The sequence below is a fragment of the Micropterus salmoides genome, unplaced genomic scaffold (assembly GCF_014851395.1).
Source record: "Micropterus salmoides isolate LMB-PRFRI ecotype aquatic unplaced genomic scaffold, ASM1485139v1 Ms_hic_scaffold_14, whole genome shotgun sequence".
In the NCBI taxonomy this organism is placed as follows: domain Eukaryota; kingdom Metazoa; phylum Chordata; class Actinopteri; order Centrarchiformes; family Centrarchidae; genus Micropterus; species Micropterus salmoides.
The window spans coordinates 17,744,397-17,767,409 of record NW_024040485.1 but is presented as its reverse complement, the minus strand read 5'-3'; the positions used below and the strand labels follow the sequence as shown (position 1 = coordinate 17,767,409).

The 23,013-nt window shown below is 41.6% G+C and overlaps 1 protein-coding gene across 2 annotated transcripts in view; it reads right to left on the bottom strand.

Moving 5' to 3' along the window:
• Nucleotides 1–5,044: 5,044 nt before the first annotated feature.
• Nucleotides 5,045–23,013, bottom strand: part of gpc5c (glypican 5c) — a 105,840-nt gene continuing 87,871 nt past the window's right edge. For both annotated transcript variants that reach the window (XM_038718142.1, XM_038718141.1), the window contains one exon: nucleotides 5,045–8,259. In XM_038718142.1, the coding sequence (XP_038574070.1) occupies nucleotides 8,072–8,259 (188 nt within the window). In that variant the 3' untranslated portion in view covers nucleotides 5,045–8,071. The remainder of the gene's footprint in view (nucleotides 8,260–23,013) is intronic.

Genomic DNA, 23,013 nt, shown 5'->3' with positions numbered 1-23,013 from the left:
TAGTGTCATTGATGTAATCCAAATCCTGTCTGGTATGAGGAAGGACAGATTATATGTGTTATAAGTATGAGGGTGAAGGGCTAAAAGCTCTGCAACATCGATTTCCCCTCTCCCATAATCGCACAATTGGACAGCAGCAGGCGTCCTTGAATCCGTAATCAGAGCCAATCAATGATGCTCCTGTGTACAAGCACACTCATTCATCCTCGGTCACACACATACACCAACACATTAGTGAGTTAACATTCTTGCTCCAAATGTTGGGTTCATTCTAACATAACACATTCATGTGACAAATGTATGGGGAAAAATCCTGACAGGACAACGGGTAGTATGAGACCAGCTAAGACAAAACATCTTACAGGTAAATGTGTGAATTCAGTTCCAGCCTGATAGAGATAGAAAGAGAAGGAGAGAGAGGGAGAGAGAGTTGGAAAGGTGGAATGGCACCCATGGGAGCCATGGAACATTCACACCAATGCGCATCCATCTCCGGGACATGAGGAAGGAGGCTGCCTGTAGCATGCCAAACAGAGCGAGCCTGACATGTGTGACAGACACACACACACACGCAAACTCCCTCTTAACCTTCTCAATCACACCTCACACCATTCCGATGCAGACCCCTTCCAGTCTAATTTGAATCTGGGGTCCTGCTAGCGAGCCGACATTTCTCTCCAGCTGGCCATTGTCATGTGGCGACATAGTTAATCTGTTTTCCTAAGAGCCAGACGTTCATGGTGGCTAATGTTCAGACCCTCTGCACAGCCTTATTAACACACAATACATTCTAATGTCGTCCTCACCCAGCACTACTGTGGTTGCATAGTCACACTGGGATCAGTGAAAAGATTGGATTGATCACTGTCAGGATGAAGATGGCTGAACATCAGCAGTGTAAAAAAACAGGTCTGAAATTACTTAAGTATAAAAGTATTTAGGGGAAATAAATAACATTAACATCATAACCTTTGTTATAATGCCTAAATGTATTAAATAGGCTCTATCCAGAATTTTCAGGATTTGGTAGTTTGTGATTATGATTTCAACAAACTTGCAATCCATGTCTTATTTTATAGTAATTAAATTAAATACATAATTTAAAAAAATCAGAAACTTGTGAAATTAACAAAGTGGAATTCTCTTATTTGCAACAGAAAACAATGCAGTGAGCATGATTTCTGACAGAGCAGACAGCCACAGTTTATTTTTGCTACAGCCGACACCACCCAGTAAACTTTGTTTGGTTATTTCCAGGCGAAAAGACATCTAGGTGTCTTTTAAACTGGAATTAACTTTTAGACATCTGGATTACATGTAACCCCAATTTCATCTCGATTCCAATGACATTCATTTTTACATGTAAGATTCTACATGTAAGGTTCTACAGGAGTTTCTGTTCATATTTCTTGGGGAAAGCTATGCAATTGAAAAGTTAAATCCTTCGCTTTAAATTCAGTATTACTGCGCAGGATAAATGCCGTAATGGCGGGTTGTTTACTTTTAGAACCTGCATTAGAGTGTACAGTTTAAGGAGCAGAAAAGCTGGTAAATGCGCACACACTTTTGCACTATAAACAGCGTCCATATGTCATATTGACAGTAATACTGTTGTACCCATAGACTGTATATAGAAAGGTTGTACCCCTAAAGATACAGGGCATGTATAACGTTTTCTGTCATGCTCTAGCCAATATGCTTTCTCTCTTCCCTCTCATCTGCTTGAGACATGTTCAGGGACATGTTTGAGCAGAGCCCTACCTGACCACCTACCCAGTGGGCACTGAAGTCCAGAAAACCTCTTCACCTTTCGGGTGTCCTTAGAGTGGTTAGAAAGGGGTCCATGCCAGACACCCAGTCCTCTGGCGTGTGTTGGGGAGGTTCACGTCTGTCTCTATTTGTCTTTCATAACAGATAGAATAAATTGGGATTCTTGTGGGATCTGAGATTATTGCACAGCTGAATGGCTGTTCTGCATTATTGCGTTAATATTCGGCGCTGTTCGTACAAATCCAGGATGACTTGCCAGAGGGAGCTGTCTACTGAATGCAGCTTAACTTGAAAAAAAGGTTGGTATACATAAAGGTTTTGTACATACATGCTGTTTTTTTATAATATTTCTTCACTCAGCAACAAGCCGGTGTGCACTGCAACAGTTTTTCCTACCGACAGACAGAAAGTGATAACAACCTCACGGTAGCTGCCAGAAGGATAACACTTCCTAACACTGTTTACCTGTCCTGTGCCAGCTGCACAGTGCATGATGGGAAATAGAACTGACATGTGAGGCCAATCAGTGAATAGGAAGATTCAAGCAAAAGTTCTTGTGTCCCTGTTACAGATTTGATCTCTGTCAGTGTTGCTGAGGCTCTTCTTGATAGTCTGTCATGTTGAAAATGTGTTTAATTGGACTCAATTAGTCAGCTCTTGAGCTTGATTGACTTCATTGAGCATAATGCTAATTGGCCAGTGGAGCAGAGTGACAGAGGAAGAATTGGCAGTGGCAGCTTGTGTTAGCCTGTTGTGAGGGCATAGGGAGCACTGCGCAGGGGGGACTGGATACAGTTGATGACTGAAACTTAAGGAGAGCTGTGGTTAATAGGAGCTGCAGGTCCCCCTTCGTTTCTCCTCTACCTAACCCAATTGTTGGTGTTTGAAAAGCTATTTCCAGTGCTTAGCACATTCGGTGCCCCGGGCAAGCTTATAGGACGCGACCCCCTCCCCACCACCACCACTCCCTCCTTCCTTTGCTCCCTCCTCCTAGTTCAAGCTTGTCACTCTGATCCCCAGGCTGTAAAGGTAAGACAATCTGCAATCACGTTGACTTCAGGGAACATCTGAAGATGCAGTTATGAATCTTAAGGATCGTTTCATGGTGTGATGCGACTGTGGTTCATCTCTGAATGTGAAACTTAATGTTAGACCTACAGTACTCTTTACTAATACAAGAAAGATTTCAGTGTGTGTGTGGACGCTTAGGTGTGGACTTGGCCAAGCCAGAGGGACAGAAGCGCTGATGTGTGCTACCGTTTAAAATAGACCAGACAGACAGCTGAGCAGCTGTGACCTCAGGTCCCCTGAATTCTCAGTTACCCTCAGTGACCACGCTGCTCCTTGCAATGCGTGTGTATGTCTGTGCCTACAGTATAATACACTGAATCATCCATACCCCTTTTCAATACAATTAAAGTGTCTTGAAAAAGCTTACTTAAAAAAGAAAGCGCAGTTGAAAGTAATTTTCACACTAACTCTCTTTCAGTGTCTGAGTTTGCTCCCATTATTGTCCATATTTTAAAGTCATCCATGGCTCTCTGCGTCAGTCAGCGGAGGTTATTAAAGGACGACAGACGGCTTTGGTTTTGTCAGGCAGGGACAATGCAGTCCAATTACAGCTCAGGCAAAGAGGAGGCACGATATCCTTGCACTGGGCACTGTCTCTGCTCTCATCTGTAGCCAGTCAGACACTCAGTTTCACAGCAACAAGCATGAAATAGACTCCAAGGATCAAATACAGACAATTGGAAGTGTATAACTGTGGGACAGGACGTGTGAATGAGATCATTGGTGTGTATTTGTGATGATTTTTGTGTTCATAAAAGTGTGTGTGTGTGTGTGTGAGAGAGAGAGAGAGAGAGACAGAGTGAGAAAGAGCTTGTGGACATTGTATGCTTTAGCCAGGAAAGTACTATTAGTGTGCTCCCAGGCTGATGGCTAAAACAGTGGGAGGTGTGGTGAGACTTGGAGGGCCACTGTCGCCTGATACATTGCCATTAAATTCTTTTATAATCACTATGGAGGAAAAAAGAACTGTTACCCTCAAGAGCAATTTTAAACATGACTTCTAAATATTTTTTGCTTCGGCCCGTTTGTATGACGGATCAGGCTTTCTCAGATTACACTATCTGAACACTAAAATACATGAAACAGTGATACCACATGACAACCTAACTTTGTTTTAATCTCAAGGAGGGAATTGTAGCAGTCTGCATGTCATCCCACAAACATGTGTCTGCTTTCACCAACAGTGGCAGCCTTCATGCTTCCTTTGTGTTTATAGATGTCTCACAGTAGCTATGTTAGGCTAGCAGTGATGCTAACATTGCAGCTGACAGCACAGACTAATTCAGTGCAATTATAGCCTGTGAATAGGCAGAGATTCCCCTGCAGGAGCAGCCAATGGGTCAGCCACACATCAGCTGAGCTAGCAAACTTTCACTTTCGACGCCGCTGTCATCACGACTGACTGTCTGCCGTGGTCCTTTCCAGCACCAAACCTTTCCATATCTTCTGCACTCTCACACTCCCCTCTGCCTCTATTCCTGGTGCAGACATTAACTGATATGTTTAGCAAGAGGCTTCCTGGATGCAAATAGACAGGGTCAGACTTAGAAGACATGTCCTATGCCCTCATAACTCAGTCCTCATCCACTGCTCACCAGCAGATGAGTATGGTCAATGAAAGTGATGTGTTTTTAGACAGAAAGCAAGCCAGTGCAATGCAATCATAGTTACTATGTCTGCTTGGTTTTAAGGAATAGTTCAACAAAAAAGCTTAGCCTACTCCCTTTCTTGCCAAGTTACATGAGAAAATGAATCTCACTTCCATGTCTGTGCGCTGACTACGGAGCTTGAGCCAGGAGGTGATTAGCTTAGCATAGCAGAGAGAAACAGCTAGCCTGACTCTCTCAAGTTCACAAATTCACCTTGCTGATCTCCTTGAACTATTTCTTGGCAGCCTGTGGTTGAGTGCAACGACTTCCCGGGTTCTTGTATCTAAAACTAAATGTTTAGCTTTAGAGGTGCTACTAGGCAACTATTGGCAAGAAAGCGAAGTGTACTTCCCAAAATGTCAAATTATTCCTTTAAAAGACTCTCAAAGCATCACGGCATGTGCATAATGTCACCTGACTTTTTAATATTCTGTTTTGAGAACAAAGTGAGGCAATATTCTAACATAGGCCTATTTAAAACAGGTGTTTTTACTATGGCTGATTTGACCTCTTCTCATAATGAAAAAAGAAAGCAAAAATAAATAAACACTTGGATGGGTGTGCCATCAGTGTAGGGCATTTAATAAACATCTTTTCTTATCAATGTCTATAGTGACTGATACTCTTTAAGGAGAGGCTAGGGAGACAAGCAAAAAAGCAGAGCACCTTTAATAGAGCTCAGCTCCACTGTATCATACTGATATAAAAGAGAGGAAACAAGACACAAAAAAGTGACTTAAAATATGTACATTTAAACACATGCAAGGCTGTATGTGATCTTTGCCTGCAGTGAACGACAGTCAGGAACAAAACATAGGCTAAATAAAGATAATCATATGAACTACAAACATATAGTTACAGAACACAAGATGGCCATGTTCAGACTGCAGGCCTACGTGACCCAAATCAGATTTTTTTGCCCATATGTGACTCAGATCTGATCTTTTATGACAGTGTGAACAGGAATCTGATCTTTCCCAGTTCGGATTGGGCCACTTCCATATGTTGTCCAAATCCGATACAGATCGGATCTTTTTAAATGCGACCTCAGTCTGGACACTCGGGTCGCATTTGATGAAACTTGAGCAGCTGTTCTGCTGTAGACGGAGCCGCGGTGAACGAAAAAGCTCCACAAAAAGCCGTAATTAAACATGTGGCTCTCTTCCTTCTCTACCTCGCTATCATCTGCTCACAAATTCCCTTTCTTATACCTAAAATCCACCGCACCGGGGCTCTCTTCTGAGTTACATGCATGCTACTTGTCCGAGCGGACACAGTGAGGAGAGAGAGACGGAGAGAGTGGGTTGTGGGGCAGCTGCGTTGTACAGCGCCAGAAACCGTAATGAAACGAACAGAAAGTTGTGCATACGTGTCATAATTCGGGAGAAATGTGACCCATGAGAGGACAATGAAAAACGGGAGTCTCCCGCTAGCTAACCGGAGAAATGTTGCTCCTCGTTTACTTCTGCAGCCTGCAACGGCGTGCTGCGTACGTGACATCGTGTTATTCTTCTGCGCATGCGGATCACTTTCAGGCCGCGGACAGGTTAGACTGGAGTCTGATATTGGCCACATTTAAATTATAATGTGAACTGTCAAACAAAAAAAAATTGGATCTCGGGAAAAAATCTGAATTGAGCATTAAGGCCTGCAGTCTGAACGCAGCCGATGTGACACATTTAAACTGCCAAAACCTTGCATAATCGCAGTCATCTCCATTCTTCGTTAACTGCGGGGCTTTAATGTACAATATGTATTTGCAAGTAGTAGTAGTTAAGCAGGTCATCCGTCTTCTCCTTTGGGTCAGTGGTGAATTACTTTTAAGTAGGGAGAGGAAGGAACAACAAAGGCTAGTTAATGAAAGAGGTATTTCACTGCACATAGACCCATGTAAATGTGTAAACCTATTTAGCTTAGATACTGTAATATGTGTAGCTTTTAGGCATTATCAGGTTTAACACTGTATTTGCATAGCATTGACCATACATTCATCCTCATTCACTCATAAACCATCCATATCTACACAAGTGAGAAAAAGGTATACAGAGGAAACCATTAGTCAATAATAATAATAATACGTCAAACAAAGAAGGATTTGCTTTTATTCTGTTGGAATTCCAAGGAATGGTCTGCTTAAGATTGGGTGGAGAAATATTAGAGCTTATTTTGCAAAATGTTTGATAAATCCATGAAGAGGGACGTACACAATGGCCACCACTGTACTGGATCAAGCAATAGATACGCCCAACTCTGGAAAAAATATTGTACATGTTTTTGTGTGTGCGTTAAATTGTGTTGGAATCTGAATGTGTTGGATCTGCAGCTCCAACTTTCTTCTTATTTTCAAGTTACAAACCATCATTTGAGATAGGAAGCTAAAATGTGACGTCACGCCATCAGCGAGATGTGATGGAAAAGGCAATATATGAGTTTGTGATGCTTCCTGAGGAAGGGCCTGATCCTATCATGACAAATGTGATAACTTGGTAGGTATACATGCATTTATGTGCAATTCAACGAGCAAACACACAAACAGGATGCACAATAAATATTAGTAAAATCAACAATGTACAGACTTAAATGTTTAAATGTCCTAAATTTGTCCAATTATGTCATGGGCTTGAGCTGGAAAATTATGTGCATTCCTGCTTTATTTGTTACAGAAATTAAATCACCACACTAAACTAACATGGATCAGACAAGCAAAGTCCATTCATAGGTAAGGGAAAAGAAAAGAAAATCCCATTCAGCTCAATCAGTTAAGAGCTTTTTGTTGAGTCAGAACCTCATACATACGTCAAATCTTTCCACATATATACAGTTACATACTATACACACCTAGTTTGTCTGCACAGTGTGTTCAGCCGTGCAAGTGTGCCCATTCTCTACCTGTGAAGTCATTACAGTCTAATCCCTGCCAAGGTACACAGTCATTAGAGAATATCAAATCTGCTATTCTGGGCTGGACACCTGGGATTGATCTATCAATCTATCATGCATTCCTTAATCCTTGAAAAGAAAATGAGGTGAGTTTTCAAATGAGCTGAAATCTTCTGCCTGGCTGGCAAATGGTGCGGTGGCCGTGATGAGGTTATGAGCCTGAAAGTTTAAGTAAAAACCAGCAGCAGAAAAAGAAGACCTCTTTATTTGTACTGTATATGTAAAAAACGTGTATGTGAGTCTGTATATGTGTAAGCATTTTTTTAAGCAAAATCAGAATGATGCAGTCCCGTTCTGAACCACAAAGGGTAGGGCTGTGTTTGTGTCTGCATACCCAAATGTCTAGCCCCAGAACAGCCTAGAAGAAGCAGCAGGCCTAATCTTTGTAGATGAGCGTGCATTTGAGATTAGCTTGTGCAAACACCTACACTGGTGATGCTGCAGGTCAAGTCTCCTACAGTGTTGTCCTCTTCCTTTCCACACCCCAGTCATGTTTTCTATCAATACCATCCGTCCATGTACATTGAGGACATGAGTAAGGATACTATGCATGTTATGTATATGATATGAGTGTCTGTGCACATGTATGTGGTTCCTAAAGGGGCAGGGTTGGGTGTGGAGATTCACAGAGGGGGCTGGCATCAGAATAGGGTCCACTGCAAGCAGAGTGCAGCAAAGAGAAGTGCAAGACTCCAGGGACGTGCCCAGCTGGCAGACGGTGAGCCCCCTATCACCTTCACTGAGGGGGGCTTGGAAGGGTTCTCATGCGGGCTGTCTCCTCCAGGCCGTCTCCCAATGGGTTTTCCTTCACTGGAGGCTTCTGTATGTGCTACGAGAGACAGAACCAGACAGACAGAGAGAGAAAGGAAGAGAGAAACAGACAGAGATAAATGGGTTGGCTCATCACGGTAATCATGGTAATCTGCTGTAATGTTCTGAGTCCTTTGGGCTTGTAAAATTGTATATTAGGGGCTCATCATCATCCAATCACCATTCCCATCACCTCATTCCAAGGGTTTTCAAAAACAATCAGACATAAAAATGATGTATGATTATGTCTGTTACAGTTAAAGTGAGTTCATATGTACACCAGAAGAAGCACAGCTGTGGCTGTTTATGTTGAAAGCACCAACCATTTATTTCTAAAGGGTGCTTTAAAATATTTCACAAATGCATTTACAGTAACACATGTATTACTTTTCAGCTACCAGCTCACTTTTATATCCTTTTGTCTAAATTACACACAATATACTGTACATGTGTCGCTATATACTGTGTAGTTCTGCCAATTGGGTAAAATAAAAAATGAACTCTCGCTGCCATGTTCACACACATATCATGGTGGACGACTGACTAGGTGTCAAATCTCCTGCAGCAGATGATATGGAGCCCTTGCTGCGTCTTTAGAGCCAATCAGAGAAAAATCAGCAATGACTGTGAGGCAGACATTAAACACACATACAAAATTACACACACAAACACTTTCCTGCTGACATTGGTGAAATCCCTGCTTTCCTTAAAGAGGACTACCCTCGTGTCTCTAACACTTGCTGTGTCACAAGTCTCTCTTAAACTTGATCACTTCTGTCCTCATACAGTGTCACTGCCCTGGCTCTCAACGTATCTAGTTCCTCTAGTTGTCTCACTTCCCTAGCCCGGATGTCACAGTTGTGACAGAGAGTATGGTACCTAGTTTTAGAATACTGACAGTGCCAAAGCCCAGTGTGAAAATGTCAGCTGTCACTGACACAAAAAACAGGCCACTTTTACAATGATTGCCACCAGTTAAACTGATCTGTCTAGAATTCAGTTGTGTAATTAAATACAGTTATAGCCTCCTCTTGACAGCAACGTGTGTTATAAGTTATCAGACATTACACCCACAGAAAATCTGAAATTTCATAGCACTCCAAGCAAGAGCTTTGAATACCTAACTAAATCACTTCTTCACTGACATAAAAGAACAAAATGTATTTCTCTCTTAAAGCGTCTTCCAATACTAATTTTTCCTTTCACACCTGCCATATAATGCGTATATCTAAATATTCATTGTTTTGTAGAACTGAGAATGCATCAACCCACCCGTACTGTGCAACTGGGTTTGTATGCCCACATGTGTATGCATGTGTGAATGGGGCTAGGCGGGGCTCTAGAGAGAGAAGTGTTTCCCGTGCCACTGGTTTTTGTTGTTCCAGTAGACAATAGACAAAGACATCATTTATCCCAAATCAGATTGCTGTTATTGTTTCAATGGAAATGTGCTGCATGTCATCAGGGAGATGTCAGAAAACAGCATTTGAATGAGCCAACACAACACTAATACTACTCCACTGCAGGCAAACCAACTGGCTAATTAATGTAGCAGATCCATGCCAGAACAACCAATTAGACAACAGTACTGCCAAAGTGTCTTTTTTTTCATATAAGGTAGACATTTTAGAATGCATGGTGTTTGAAATATATAAGAAGTGCCACCAGCTGGCATAAAAAAGAAGAAATGAAAGAAAGGTTTGTGTAATTTATATCATGTGTTATTTCCTTTACAATGCCTATCATCTGCAGCTGATGCAGCAAACTTTAATAAACTATAAATGAACCAAAGATCACACTACACTACACATTCCCTAAGGAAGTATTCTGAGCTCATTAGACCGGGATGAGACCCGGGAAAAGATCCAGAACATGTACAAGAGATTATGTATCCCAACCAGGGAATGTATCCTCCAGTATCCTCCACAATAAGATGGAGGACATGGTGGGGGAAAAGTACGCCTGGGCTGCTCTCATGTGCTGCTGTTGTGATCTGGTCCCAAATAAGTGGCCAGAATTTGAGGGATGGATAAATGTTGAAATCTATTTTGCACTGACAATACGTTTTATAAATAGATTTCAAGCAATTCTTAAAGGTCACATTATTGGCAATACTGTCAGTGGCGTGCAGTCTTGCAAACAGATGAACATCTGTTGTGGAATGGGGACAGTGAAGCGCTCCAAAACATAGCTTTGTCATTGGCTTCAGTTATACTGAAATGTAATAATGCATTTTGTTATATTTGCCTTGGAGTATTTCTATTAATTTATTTATTTCTATTAATATTGATTTACTACAAAAAGGTTTGTTAATATGGTAAAACTGTTTCATGGGCAGGGAAAAAAAAAACTTGGCCACCAATCTCCCATGGGTAAAGCAAAAAGAGATACTGTGATAAGTATTCTTGTCACATAGTTTGGAACTATTTATGTGATGATAATATTTACATATTATTTGATAATAAATATTTATCACATACTAGTGAAATGTTTACCATGATAACTTTTTCAGCCATATCCCTTAGCAACATCTGAAAAGCTTTTGATTATTAAACTAATAAAGTTGAATGAAGCACCAGAATCTTGAGAAAAAGACGTGTATTAAAATCCCTTAAAAACAAGCAACAACTTGAAGTACAAAGAAATGAAAAACCTGGAGGGCAGGAGGATAATGGAATGTGATGTTGTTGTCATAATGAGACAATGTTAGCACATAAGCCGTGCTTCATAAGCTGGCTCATGTGTAAATCCCCCAAATATGGTGAGGAAAAGAAGGGGGAATAAGCAAGACAGAAAAACAGAGGGTGGGAGGGAGTGAAAGATGACATAGAGGGTTAGAAGAGGAAAACAGTTAGTTTGGCTTTTCAGTATGAGAATGGCGATCCATCATCACTCATATCAAAGCAGATGGAATCAATCACCTTGGTCGGCATCAAGGCTATGCAATGGCACATCGACATGCTTCCCCCATTAAAGCAACAGTCAGTGACATATGTTCCCCAACAGCAAAAGACAAATGTGATTTGATTGGTAAAAAGCTTTATAATAGGCGATGAACAGTGACAGCCAGAGAAACAAAAAGAGACAAATAGAACAGGAGTGCTAAGAAGTATGTACAAGATCATAGACCTTAATATCTGGGAAGAAGTGTATAAATATGCAAATATATGGGCTCTTTACTAGTATAAAGAATAGATTGGGGTAGCTGTCATTTGTCATTAAGTCCTGCAGAAGGAAGAGGATCATATCACTGATATATAGTGACTGTGTTACCTTCATAACTACACATACAGTATAAATGACTCAACCCAAGCCTATAATTTCTTATAGAGGGATGTTCTGTTATCTACCACCTTGTTGACCTCTGTGTTGGCTAAGTGTGTGAGAAATGGTTCATAGTGTCCTTTGCTACTAATGCCTCTCCAAATGGGCAGCTTATGTGTTTGGAGGAGCCTCCATTTCCCAGTGGCCAAGGAGCAACAACAGCTGCTTCTAACAAGCCTGCCCACAGCACTAAAGAAGAGGTGGACCTCACGCTCTAGCCAAGAGGAAGGCGGGATGGGAGGGGAGGCAGAGAGTAAGGGAGGAATAAGGGTTGGAAGGTGAGTGGGAGGAATAACAAATGCCTGGGCCATCATTTCTTTGGTTCTCTGGGCAACCATGTAAATGTTCTAGTGCTTCTCTCCTCCCTCTCTCTCACTTTCCTTCTCTCTTCTCCTCTGTGTTTCTTTTGGTTTGCCAGCACAGCGCCACTGCTGCCACACAGATTAAATCCCCAAACCTATGCAATGAAAAGAAGAAAACTATTCTCAAACAATCCTCCCTCTGTCTGCAACTGATAACATTTAGTCTTAGTGTTCCTCAGCGCATCGTACATACTGCAGACAAGAATACACACATACAGACTGGATGAATGCACACAAACACATGTACGTACAAAATCATACACTCCTACACAGAAGCAGTAACAGGCAGAGAGTTTATTAAGGGATTCCATGGAATCCGATGAGTGAACGCAGGAAACTAAGGTCCATATGTGTTGTGCACATGGCCGTGTATGTGTGTGTGTGTGTGTGTGTGTGTGTGTGTGTGTGTGTGTGTGTGTGTGTGTGTGTGTGTGTGCAAGCCTTGGCTGAACACAGAACTGTAATCCACTAAGGAATGGTGCTACTGTATTTTTGACACATTCTTTTTTACCACTCACACAGGCAGACACATAAATATAAGCATGCGCAAGGGCAGAAAGATTTACGCAGGCTCATGGTGCATGCACACACACAGAGATAAGGTGATGGAAATTAGTAGTAAGATGAAATGTGATGAGTAAGTCACCGCTCTTCAAGGTGTGTGTTCAAGTTCAAGACACGAGAACATGCTTCAGAGACACACAGAAGCAGGGTTTGACTGGCAACAAAAAGCAGCCCGGGAATATGTTGTCAAGCGGCCACAATTTGAATTCAAACTGACCCAACATGTTTGTCAATCAACAAATCATTAATTTAAACAAATGTTAATTGTACTGTATGTGTTAGACTAATTTATAAAATGATATAAAATGCATTAATTGTCCAAGGTTTTCCTCCCCATGTATGTGTACCAAAAGCACAAATTCGAAGTTGTCTGACTCTCTTTCGGAAATTTTCAGATGATCAGTAATAAGTTGTATTCAATCAGTACAACCACATAAGAGCGCATAGCACATCTATTCTTAAACTATTTAAAAAGAAAACTGTTGTTCAGTGGCATTGGCTGGTCATCACACATACCTGTCTCCATAGAGACTTCCTCCAAACTTTTCCTGTCTGTCTCAGGGCCATCTGTTTGTCAAAAATGCATAAAACATCATTTTGATGTCTGACATGAGCATTAAATATAGTTGTATTTATAAAATTCATGACCATGTCCAACCTTGACATGGGCAAACAGAGTGTATTATGCAACAGACTTGTCAATCATTCTATTTCAGGTATTTAACAAATCATTATTATTGCTGTGCTGGCTATATATTATTTTGCTTTTGTGGTCTAGAAGAAAATTATAAAATTCACATTTTTATTTTATCCATTTACAGTTGAAGTTGTTGACCATTTTTGAACACTTTTTGAATTTAGCGTAAACTTGTCTAAACATTTGTGCAAGAGTCTGAATAGTTAAACCCTTGGAAACTAAAGCCTCTTTCCTTTTTTGGCACCGGACATCCTCTCTTTCTATCCATGTTTCGCCAACAAGTGCTTACATACTGCTAGATATAACTGACCGAGTGCTAGATGCTTTCAGTTTCAGTTGTGATCTGAACCAGCTATTTCGGATTACACTAGCCATGTCGCTGCAGCTAAGATGACCTATTGAGTATCTGTAAGCTCTATAAGCTAAATAATGCCGGAGCCGGAGAAAAAAACACCAGCTCTCATGGCTCAATACTGGGAAAATTCCATTACTTCCCAGTTCACGTCTGCACAGAAGTAAAGTTTATCCAACTGTTCACTCTTGTCACAGCTCTGCAAAGCGGCTGAATAATGACACTGCTGATTTTGTGGATAAATCCGCATATGCTGTAAAAGATCTTTATAAAATAGCCTGTCTTTGAAGCGCCAACTCACCATTTTTTCAGATACAGTGAAGTCAGAAATCCTTATTTGTACCATTAGTTTCTGTTATTAACAGTGACAGAGCATTCTCCAATGATCCAACCTGATCTGTGACCTTTGCAAGATATTTGCTATATCCTTTTGAAAGACAGAGGCTCTCTGTTTTCCAACTGAGGAAAGAGGAGCGCTTTTCACAAAGACATTTCATGATTGTAGATTTTACCCAGGTAATTTTGTATACTTATGCCACTTTGTGTAGATATGCTGTGTGATCGCCCTCATTTGAGGTTCAAAACATTAGGTTATGCAATACTGATAAATAGAGGGCTTGATTGCAACATTATCATTATTTTATCATCACAACACAAATTGCAATTGCATGTGAAGTCCCTTAATCTCAAAGTGGTACGTACAAGTCTCTTTTTATTCTTGGGTAAAGCAAGCATTACTAAGACACAGAGCTATCAGTCTGCCTCCGATCAGACCTTTGGACACCAATAAAAGACTGATGCTGCTCTTGGTGGCTATGGATCATGGGTGTCCTGACATTGTTTGGCACAGCTGACCCATACTAAAACTCTCGGGGTCACTTTGTTTTTTAAGGCTTCTCTTTCACTGTCTTACACATAGACATTTACCTTTTCAAGCACTGACACAAGGTTCCCTTATCTCTTTTCACACACACTTTCTTACAAAGGGATGGTAAGGTTAGAGGGTGGAGAGAAGGGGAGAATACATTCACACAGTTCATTACTGGTCATCCATCTCTGTGCTGTTTTTGTCCACGACTCACTCTTTATGTGGTGACATGTCAAGCCGGGGCTCCTCACCCCGTCATACTAATCTCCCTACTCCTTATTGTTAGTAACACACTAAATTTGCGCACGCAAACACATACACAAACTCATTTCTCTGGGAACTGTCCCTCTGGTTCACAGGCAACTTATATAGGGAATCCAGGAGTGGTACAGGGTGTCTGGCAGGCCACTCGAGGAGCTAAAAGGGCAAAAATACAGGGGCACCAGTGGGTACACGTCTTAGCCTACAGCTAACCTAGCAACGGGCATAGCAGCATGGCAACTCCAGAGCAGGGATCAGTGCAATGGAATCTGCCCAGTGCGATTCTTGGCCGTACTAGACTATTAAACTCCTTGGCAAGATTAAGATTTACTCCCCTATACACACACACACACACACACACACACACACACACACACACACTTACAGAAACAAATAGGCAAAAGGGGCCCTGGGAGGACAGTGACCTCCACCAGGCAATGTGACAGATTCTCAAGATGGAGGGGAATCCTGAGGAGAAAGCAGCCTTTATGCAATAGAGAAGTTCAAGGCCCAGTACAACTCCTTACTCTCACACACAGATGCAAACACATCACATTCCCCAACAGAACACTGATTTTGGATGATAGTGTTCAGCCACACACACACACACACACGCATATCTAGCACTACACTTGTGTGCACTCAAATACCAGATGCCTCATTGCATTGGCAGGTGTCAGGTTGTCCTTGTAGCCGACAAGCGTGAAGGATGCAGAGATAAACTCACATTCATATTCTTTTGCTCTCTCACTCTGAACACACAGGCAAACACACACACACATACACACTTCTTCGCCTTCCATCCATTATAGTCAAGAGGAAGTGCACATCAGGTAGCAATCAAGAGACACTGTCACCGTGTGTCTCCTGACATAACATTTCACACACGTATCCCTCCCTCTGTCCACTGTAGTCAGCCAAGCAATACACAAGTCTCACATTGCATGCTTTCACCTGTTCTGCAGTTTCTCTCTCTGATTTTGTGTGCAGTCTTGTCTTGAGTATTGAGAATCCAACGAAACATTCAAACCTTCAGGGCTTGCTGTCGATATTCAAGAGGCACAAGGGGATGTCATGGCTGTACAGAAAAGAGGCTTCAGTGTGAGCAAACTGTCATTAAAGGTGCTACCTGCTAAGTGACACCAAGTAGCAGCAGCAGTGCCCACACAAAAGTAAGATGCAGAGAAATGAATGCAGCCTTGTGTTCCTGTTCCTGTGCTCCATGTGACCGGCCTCCTCTGAATTTATCTGATCTAAGTGATACTTCAACTTCAAAGTGTTTTCAGAAATTTGTGTGGGTTAGAAAAAAAATGTGCTGTGATGTTATAAATGTTTGATTTTGTGGGGGTGAGTCAAATACTTTGATGTAAACTCTTGGCTGCATAACTGACTGTAGTTTTAGAATCAAATTACTTAGAACGGTGCAGTAAGTACGCTCTCAGTGGCCAATCCTATCTGATCTGTAATCAGCTGAAGCAGTGAGAGGTCAGCCCCCGCCCAGCCCAGGCCTGACAGTCTGTTCCAGGTTCAGCTCTAATTGGCACATCAATTATGAATAAGGGAGAAGGGCTTTGTCGCGCTCACCGCTGGTCAATACGATAGGCCTTTAATGGAGTGACTTTTCTTGATGCATACACATATATAAAGCCACACACAGACTCACACTGCAGGTAGTCAATACAAAAAATGGCTCATTGCTACCAACCTCTCATTATCCAACGTCTCATGCAATGCTAATGCACCTCTGCTATCTGAAGCAGATACTCTGATGGTGTTTTTTCTTTAAAACAAAAGTTTGCATCTTTTGAGTTAGAATCCTTTCATGCTTTCTGTCCTTCTACCCTCACCTAGTCTGTATTTCTCCCTGCATACCAGGCTGAGCTGAGACAAAGAGGATCAGACTCATCCCTGCGTATCCTTCTACTGTAGTTTTCAATATCAATGGAATGTCTGCCTTTATTTGCTCAGTGCAGTGCAGGAATGCCAGTTTCTGTGTTAGTAGACAGGGCTAAGCTCCAGGCAAGTCAAGAAAGTCAAGGAGGTCACTCCAGCCCCCCCCCCCACACCCACACACACACACACACACACACACACACACACACACATCCAATAGCCATCCCAACCCCCAGCAGAGAAGCCTGGGTATGTGCATTAATAAAGAAGCCCAAATAAACTAGAGCTATCACTAAGTCACCTCAGCTTTAGGTCTGTCTCTTAGTGTGTAGCCAGTAACAAAATATTGCCGCTAATTCAGAGGTGATTAAATCTGGTCACAATGACAATCAAAATGTTTAGTCTAAGCTTGACAGGGGTCCAGGATGGAATGGTTGTGTTCGAGAGTGTTTTGAACACAATAAAAGTCATATCCATTGGATTTGCAGCTTTCAATAAAGAACACTTTATGAGTCTGGACACCATCTTTAAAGTGCCATTTACTGCTTGGAAACCTGCACATGTTGTAGGGACTTCTTGTTATATTAATGAATAACAGCACATCTGTGGTACTGTAGTTAAGACTTTTATGCGGCTACAATATCACAGCTCTGAGTCACTAGCATTCCTTGTTCCTCTGCTATAAACTTCATAGCAACTAAATTCTAGCTAAACTCGAACATTCTAAATTCTTCAGAGGTAGTAACTCCCACCACTTCCTTTAGTTTAAAACCTGTTGCCACACCACAGAATCTTGGTGTTTCCCAAGCAGGGTCCCAGAGGTGTGCTGGAGAGGCTCAATCATAAAGACCTCACTGACACTGCTTAGAAAGGAAATGATGATGCTGGCTAATGAGAACCATTCTCCTCGATGGCCACATGCCTAGGGAGCCCTTCAAGCTAATGCTCTCAAAGTGCCATAAAAAACACAGGGCAGAATATGCCAAGCTAGAATGAAAAAGGAAACTACTGAAAAGAAAGGTGGAAGATGGTATAAAAAGGGATAAATGGGGGGCAGCAGGGAATGGGAGACAGAATGCTGATGTGTACAATAAAAAATGTGTGATATGGTGATTATAATAAAACAGAATATCTGTCAGGTAGTTTAAGTGCTAACAAATGGGTATGAGCACATATTAGTGTAGGATTATCCCTGTAATTGTGCTCTTTGAAGGTTGCCTTTCCACATATTCATTTCACAGGGAATGATACTGCAATTTCTCAAACTCATTCATAGATTTTGCCAAGAAAAGTAATGAGAAAATTATGCAATGTTACTGACAAAGTCAGATAGAACAAATAGATGACTCTGCATATCTGAGTGAAAATGTGACTCACTCCTCTCACATCCATCCGCAAACCAGACTATCTTTCTGCCTAGCCAAAGCCATCTCTGATCCTCGTGTTCCTTCTTCTCCAACCCTCCTCTGCCCTGCGGAGCTCTCACTCAGCCCCTTGAGCTCCAGATGAAAGGCAAAGGGAAATGGCAGTCCTACTGGTAATATCCGCACCCGGATACAGCCACCGCATCTGCTGGCCAGCCGGCCTCTACGCACGCCAGTCCCCAGGACCTAGGATGGGAAGATCAAGGGGTGGATTGGTTCTACCCAGCCTGGCAGAGAATACAAGCACCAAATCCCCCATCCACCCTCCTAACCTCCCTTTCTCACGGTATATTGAATCATAGGTTTATATGTTGCAATCGCCTTCTCTGAACCTCAGCCCTTAACATTTTTTCCATGTTAGTTGTACTTCCATGCCTCTGTTACCTCTTGTGCTGTAAGATCACATCATATAGCTCTATGGTATTACTTCTCCATTATTTTAACTGTCTCAAACCATTTAATTTCCCCTTTTCCTCTACCTCTGCTCTTGTATCCTCACTCAGAACCCAACTTGCAGCACTTCGCCCTTCACCATACTTTTCTCCATCTTGCATGTTTTCTAACATGAAAGGCAGGTGTGTGCTGGGTCCAGGGCAACGGCAGGCTGTAGTGGGCTTGGGGCCCATCCAGTGTAATCCTGCTAACACTGGTTTATATATATATATATATCCTGCACAAGCACAGTTCATTTCAGGAATGTGCTTTTTCTGCCAGAGCGAACAGCTGCTGCACACCTTTACGGCCTTATAGGCTTTGGACAGAAGTTTGCCTTTGACATTCAGGTACAAAAACACCGGCAACCCAAGAACATTATGAGACTGATATGTTCAAAGTTGAATCACTATATCAAGGCCAGGTTCCAGGTCTTTTGAACATTCAAGTGGTACAAACTAGATCTCTATAGAAGGGTTTTTATACAGCTGTGGATAGCAAAATATAAACTGCATATTACACTGGACATTGATAAATGGGGACCATAGATTTTGCTCTGGTGCCCTTCAGCCTTAAATTCAAAATCTGCTGATTGGAGCCTTCTCATGCCATACAGACAGACCTCTCCAAGGTGGAGAGAAAAGTCTGTGTGTGTGTGTGTGTGTGTGTGTGTGTGTGTGTGTGTGTGTGTGTGTGTGTGTGTGTTTCCACATAGAGTAGAATTCACTGTACTCCATTTTCTTACAAAGCCTTTTTTTCACAAAACTAGCAGCTGTAGATTCAGAGCTGTGGAGTTTACTTCCCTTGGGGTCACGTTTACACTCACACACCCCCCCACACACATTCGACCAGCTGTTTCCCTCAGTATGTGAGTGTATGCTTGGAGTGACAATACAAGTTAATATATTTGTCCTTCTGTTCAAGACTAACAGAAGCACACTGATCCACTCTTAAATCTTTCAATCTTGTCTTATTTAGATATGTATGTTCTTTGACAGGATGGCAAAGCAAAACAATCATTGCCAGTGGCTTCATTCTAATAGACAGGTTTAGTCACTTAACTGCATACCGTGTGAGCAACGCCGGGGGTGTCTTCACTTTCTTGATAAGCTCACCAGTGTCAGACAGATGGTGTTTGGTACCAAATGAGAATAGTACTTTCATGGCTTTACAATTCACACTTTTTCGCGGCACATCCCTACGGCTCAGTCACAGGAAGTGTTTATCCATGCATTTACTTCTACTTCTCCTGGTGGATGAATAACCTGCTTGGTTCGCCTTTTGTTTTTATGACTTGTCACACCTTTTATCACGCATTTTCAATCGTAAAGTCTTTTAAAGTTTTATAAAAGCTAAGAGAAAACTGTATATTTTCCTGCACTTTCATTATATATAAAATAACATCTCTTCTCCTTGATTTGTCTGTTTTTCCAGATCTGCAGAAGGCCGCAACAGAAAACAGAAACAGAAAAGGCTGTGCCTACACTGCCACTGAGATGAGGACAGAGAGCGAGGCTGCTGGACTCAAAGAAGCAGACAGACAAATAAAGTACTGTTCTACCTTTTGTTCCACAGACATTTGGAGTCTCCTCTCTCTTCCTAATGGAAAGATAGTGGTCTAATGTGCAACTGTGGGTCTTTTAGAGATTAATACATTAATAAGCTAGCTACAAATGAATAGCTCTTTTGGAAGGAGCAGCCATAGTGTTCCAGGGCTAATACAGTTAATAAGCCATAGACACGCCACAAAATGTACCACAGAAGAGGCTCTTATAGCTGCAGGCGAGATGGGTGATATGGTTCATTACAGATTCACTGATTTATTCTCCTGTTCATGGCTGTGGTCATGACCAAACCCTGTTTAGTTGGCACAAGCATGTCTCCAGGCAAGAGGAGTGGGATCTGAACCAAGCTCAACAAGTCATGACATCATGCATCATGCAGTATGTGAAAAGACACATTCATAGTTTAGTTTTCACATGGTTGTCGGTAATTATTTACTTCGTTATGTATGTACAAGCATCGGGGTAAGTATGCTCGTGCCCTATGTCCTCGGTAAGACTTCCAGCAGTTCCATCACATCTGAGTGATGATAGAGACAGCGAGTCTGTTCTCTGCAGATTAACGCTGTTCATTAGCTTGGTGATGAAGTCTCTCTTAGCAGAACTGTGGGTGGTCATGCCCCCTTTTAACATGGGCCTTGGGAGCTCTGCCACAGCTACACAGAGGCAAACAAATACACAGACAGATGGAAGGTAAAATATGCCTCCTAGCCCTATAATGCATTACAACCTCACCCAACTTAGATATTTGCAGACATTATCCATAATAGTTTAACCAATATTTGCAAAGTCAAAAGAGAATGAGATATATGTAAAAAACAACAACAAAAAACAACCATAACATTTGGATTTCTTGAGGCCAAGTGATATAATGTTACACAATGTCAGATGGACACTGGACTACTTACTAAATTACTTGAAAATTGCTGATATTTAGAAAAGAAACCTTGATCCCAAACTGGTCACCCTTCAAAGAGTACAGCATGTGACTGAAAACTGGAATTAAAGAATGCCTATTACCATAACCCTTATCCGCCTGAAAGCTGAGGAAATTGGCAAAAAGCTACCCACAACCGAGTTCAAAGCCAGGCTTGGCTGGTGTAAATGAATGATGCGCCAAAAATGGACTGTCCACGCGTCACACGACAAGTATTGCCCAGCTCTTGGCATCAGTCTTCAGAGAAATGGACGATTGTCTAATAATGTTGCCAATGCTGCTATTTGTTTTATAGATAACAATAGGCCAATCACCTTTTTCCATTAGCATTATTTGGTTACTGGGTGACAAATCTTCTTTTGAAAGCTAAAGGGCAGTTGTACAGGCAACATATTTTAAGCACACTCAAAAAGTTCTGTAAATCTCAGACAGTGGTTTTGATTGATTATCCCCTGCTGTTGGGATACTGCTGCTGCTGTCAGAGCCCTAAGAAAGGCTGGCATGTTTATCCACATCACAACAAAGAGCAGGGCAAAAAGCACCTGTCCAGAGCTGTGTGTATGTGTATGTAATGGCTATTGATTGGTGTATTAGCTGTATTGTCATGTGGACAGCTCTCTTGCTACACTTTTCTGAAACTAGAACAATATTTTTACTACTGCAGTAGTAGTAGTAGTAGTTTCACCACTGGCCATTGTCATCCGTAGTATGCTGACTTTGACTGAACCATTTTGCGTTGTGAGTGTTATTTTGCACATATGCCATTGCAGTGGCCAGTACTTCATAATGGGATTCATTTCTGTGTTAAAATATTTGCATTGACTGTATTGCAGCAAGTAGTCAGGTAAAATTGCATCAAGCACTATGTTACATAAATAAAATAAGGATTAGATTACCAAATGAGAAATTGTCGCCATTATTGGAGAAAACTGATGACCTACTTATTGTTTTTGTCTTTGCTGTCCCTTGCAGCAACATGGAACTCACTAGAAAAACAGAAGTGATAGCGTCTTTTCCACAGTCTTGGTTTGTATGCCTCTATACCTGTATATTACGTGAGCTGTTAGAACAGGAGGAGGGTTATAAAGACAATGTATTTGACACATACTGTATTTAGCATGTGAGAGAAATGAATAGTTAACACAGGAGAAGACAGGAAAATTATTATTTTTTATTTAACTGTGTCGTTAAAGTGTGCATGCATGTAGATCAATGTCACAATGGGGCAAAATTCCCAAATGTTTGAAGAGCAAGCAAAAACCAATTGATTGACAATGGTCAAAATTACATTTAACAGAACTAGCAAAAATATATAATGCTGTGACCCAAGTCACTAAAAAGAGATAAAAGGGTTGTTGGTATGTGAAAAGACCATCTTTTATATAGTTTTCAAATACATTTTGGGGCATTTTAGCCTTTATTTTGACAGCAGAGACTGGAGAGGTTACAGGTAATGAAGGGAAAGAGAGGAGGGATGACATGTAACAAAGCTCCTTGACCAAATTCAAAATGGGGATGTTGTCATTACATGGTCATAATCCTAAACATCTAGGCCACCAGGACACCCAAATACCTATTGTATTTAATTGGGTACTCATCATAAGGCACCTGTAAATGTATGTGGTTAGCTTTCTGTGCTTGTGTGCCTTTGCCTTGAACTGAGCCAACATGGTACATGTTACGTATGAAGAGACTGCTGAATCAGCATCTGGCATTTCTGCAGTCTTGTAAAAGATTTTGGCCAAAAAGCCAAATAGGCTCAGATTACTCCAGGGAGGATCTTATCACTGGGCCTGCCTTCATTGTGTCTGCCTGTTTGCTTTGGATGTCTCAGCTTACAGTATGTGCTGATGGCCTATTTACCAGCCACATGAAAAAAAAAAACAACCTTTATACCGAACCTGGGACCTTAATTTTTGCTCCTCCATATTCCTCTCTACTCCCTCCATGCTAGTAAGACAATGCTTCACACAAGACTCCTTTGTTTAACTTTGTAGGTGGAAAAAACCAACATGATAATTAGGGATGATTAACAAAATGCTTCTGCAGGAGATACAGTTATTCTCATCAAAGCCAACACAAGCCCCAACACCTCCT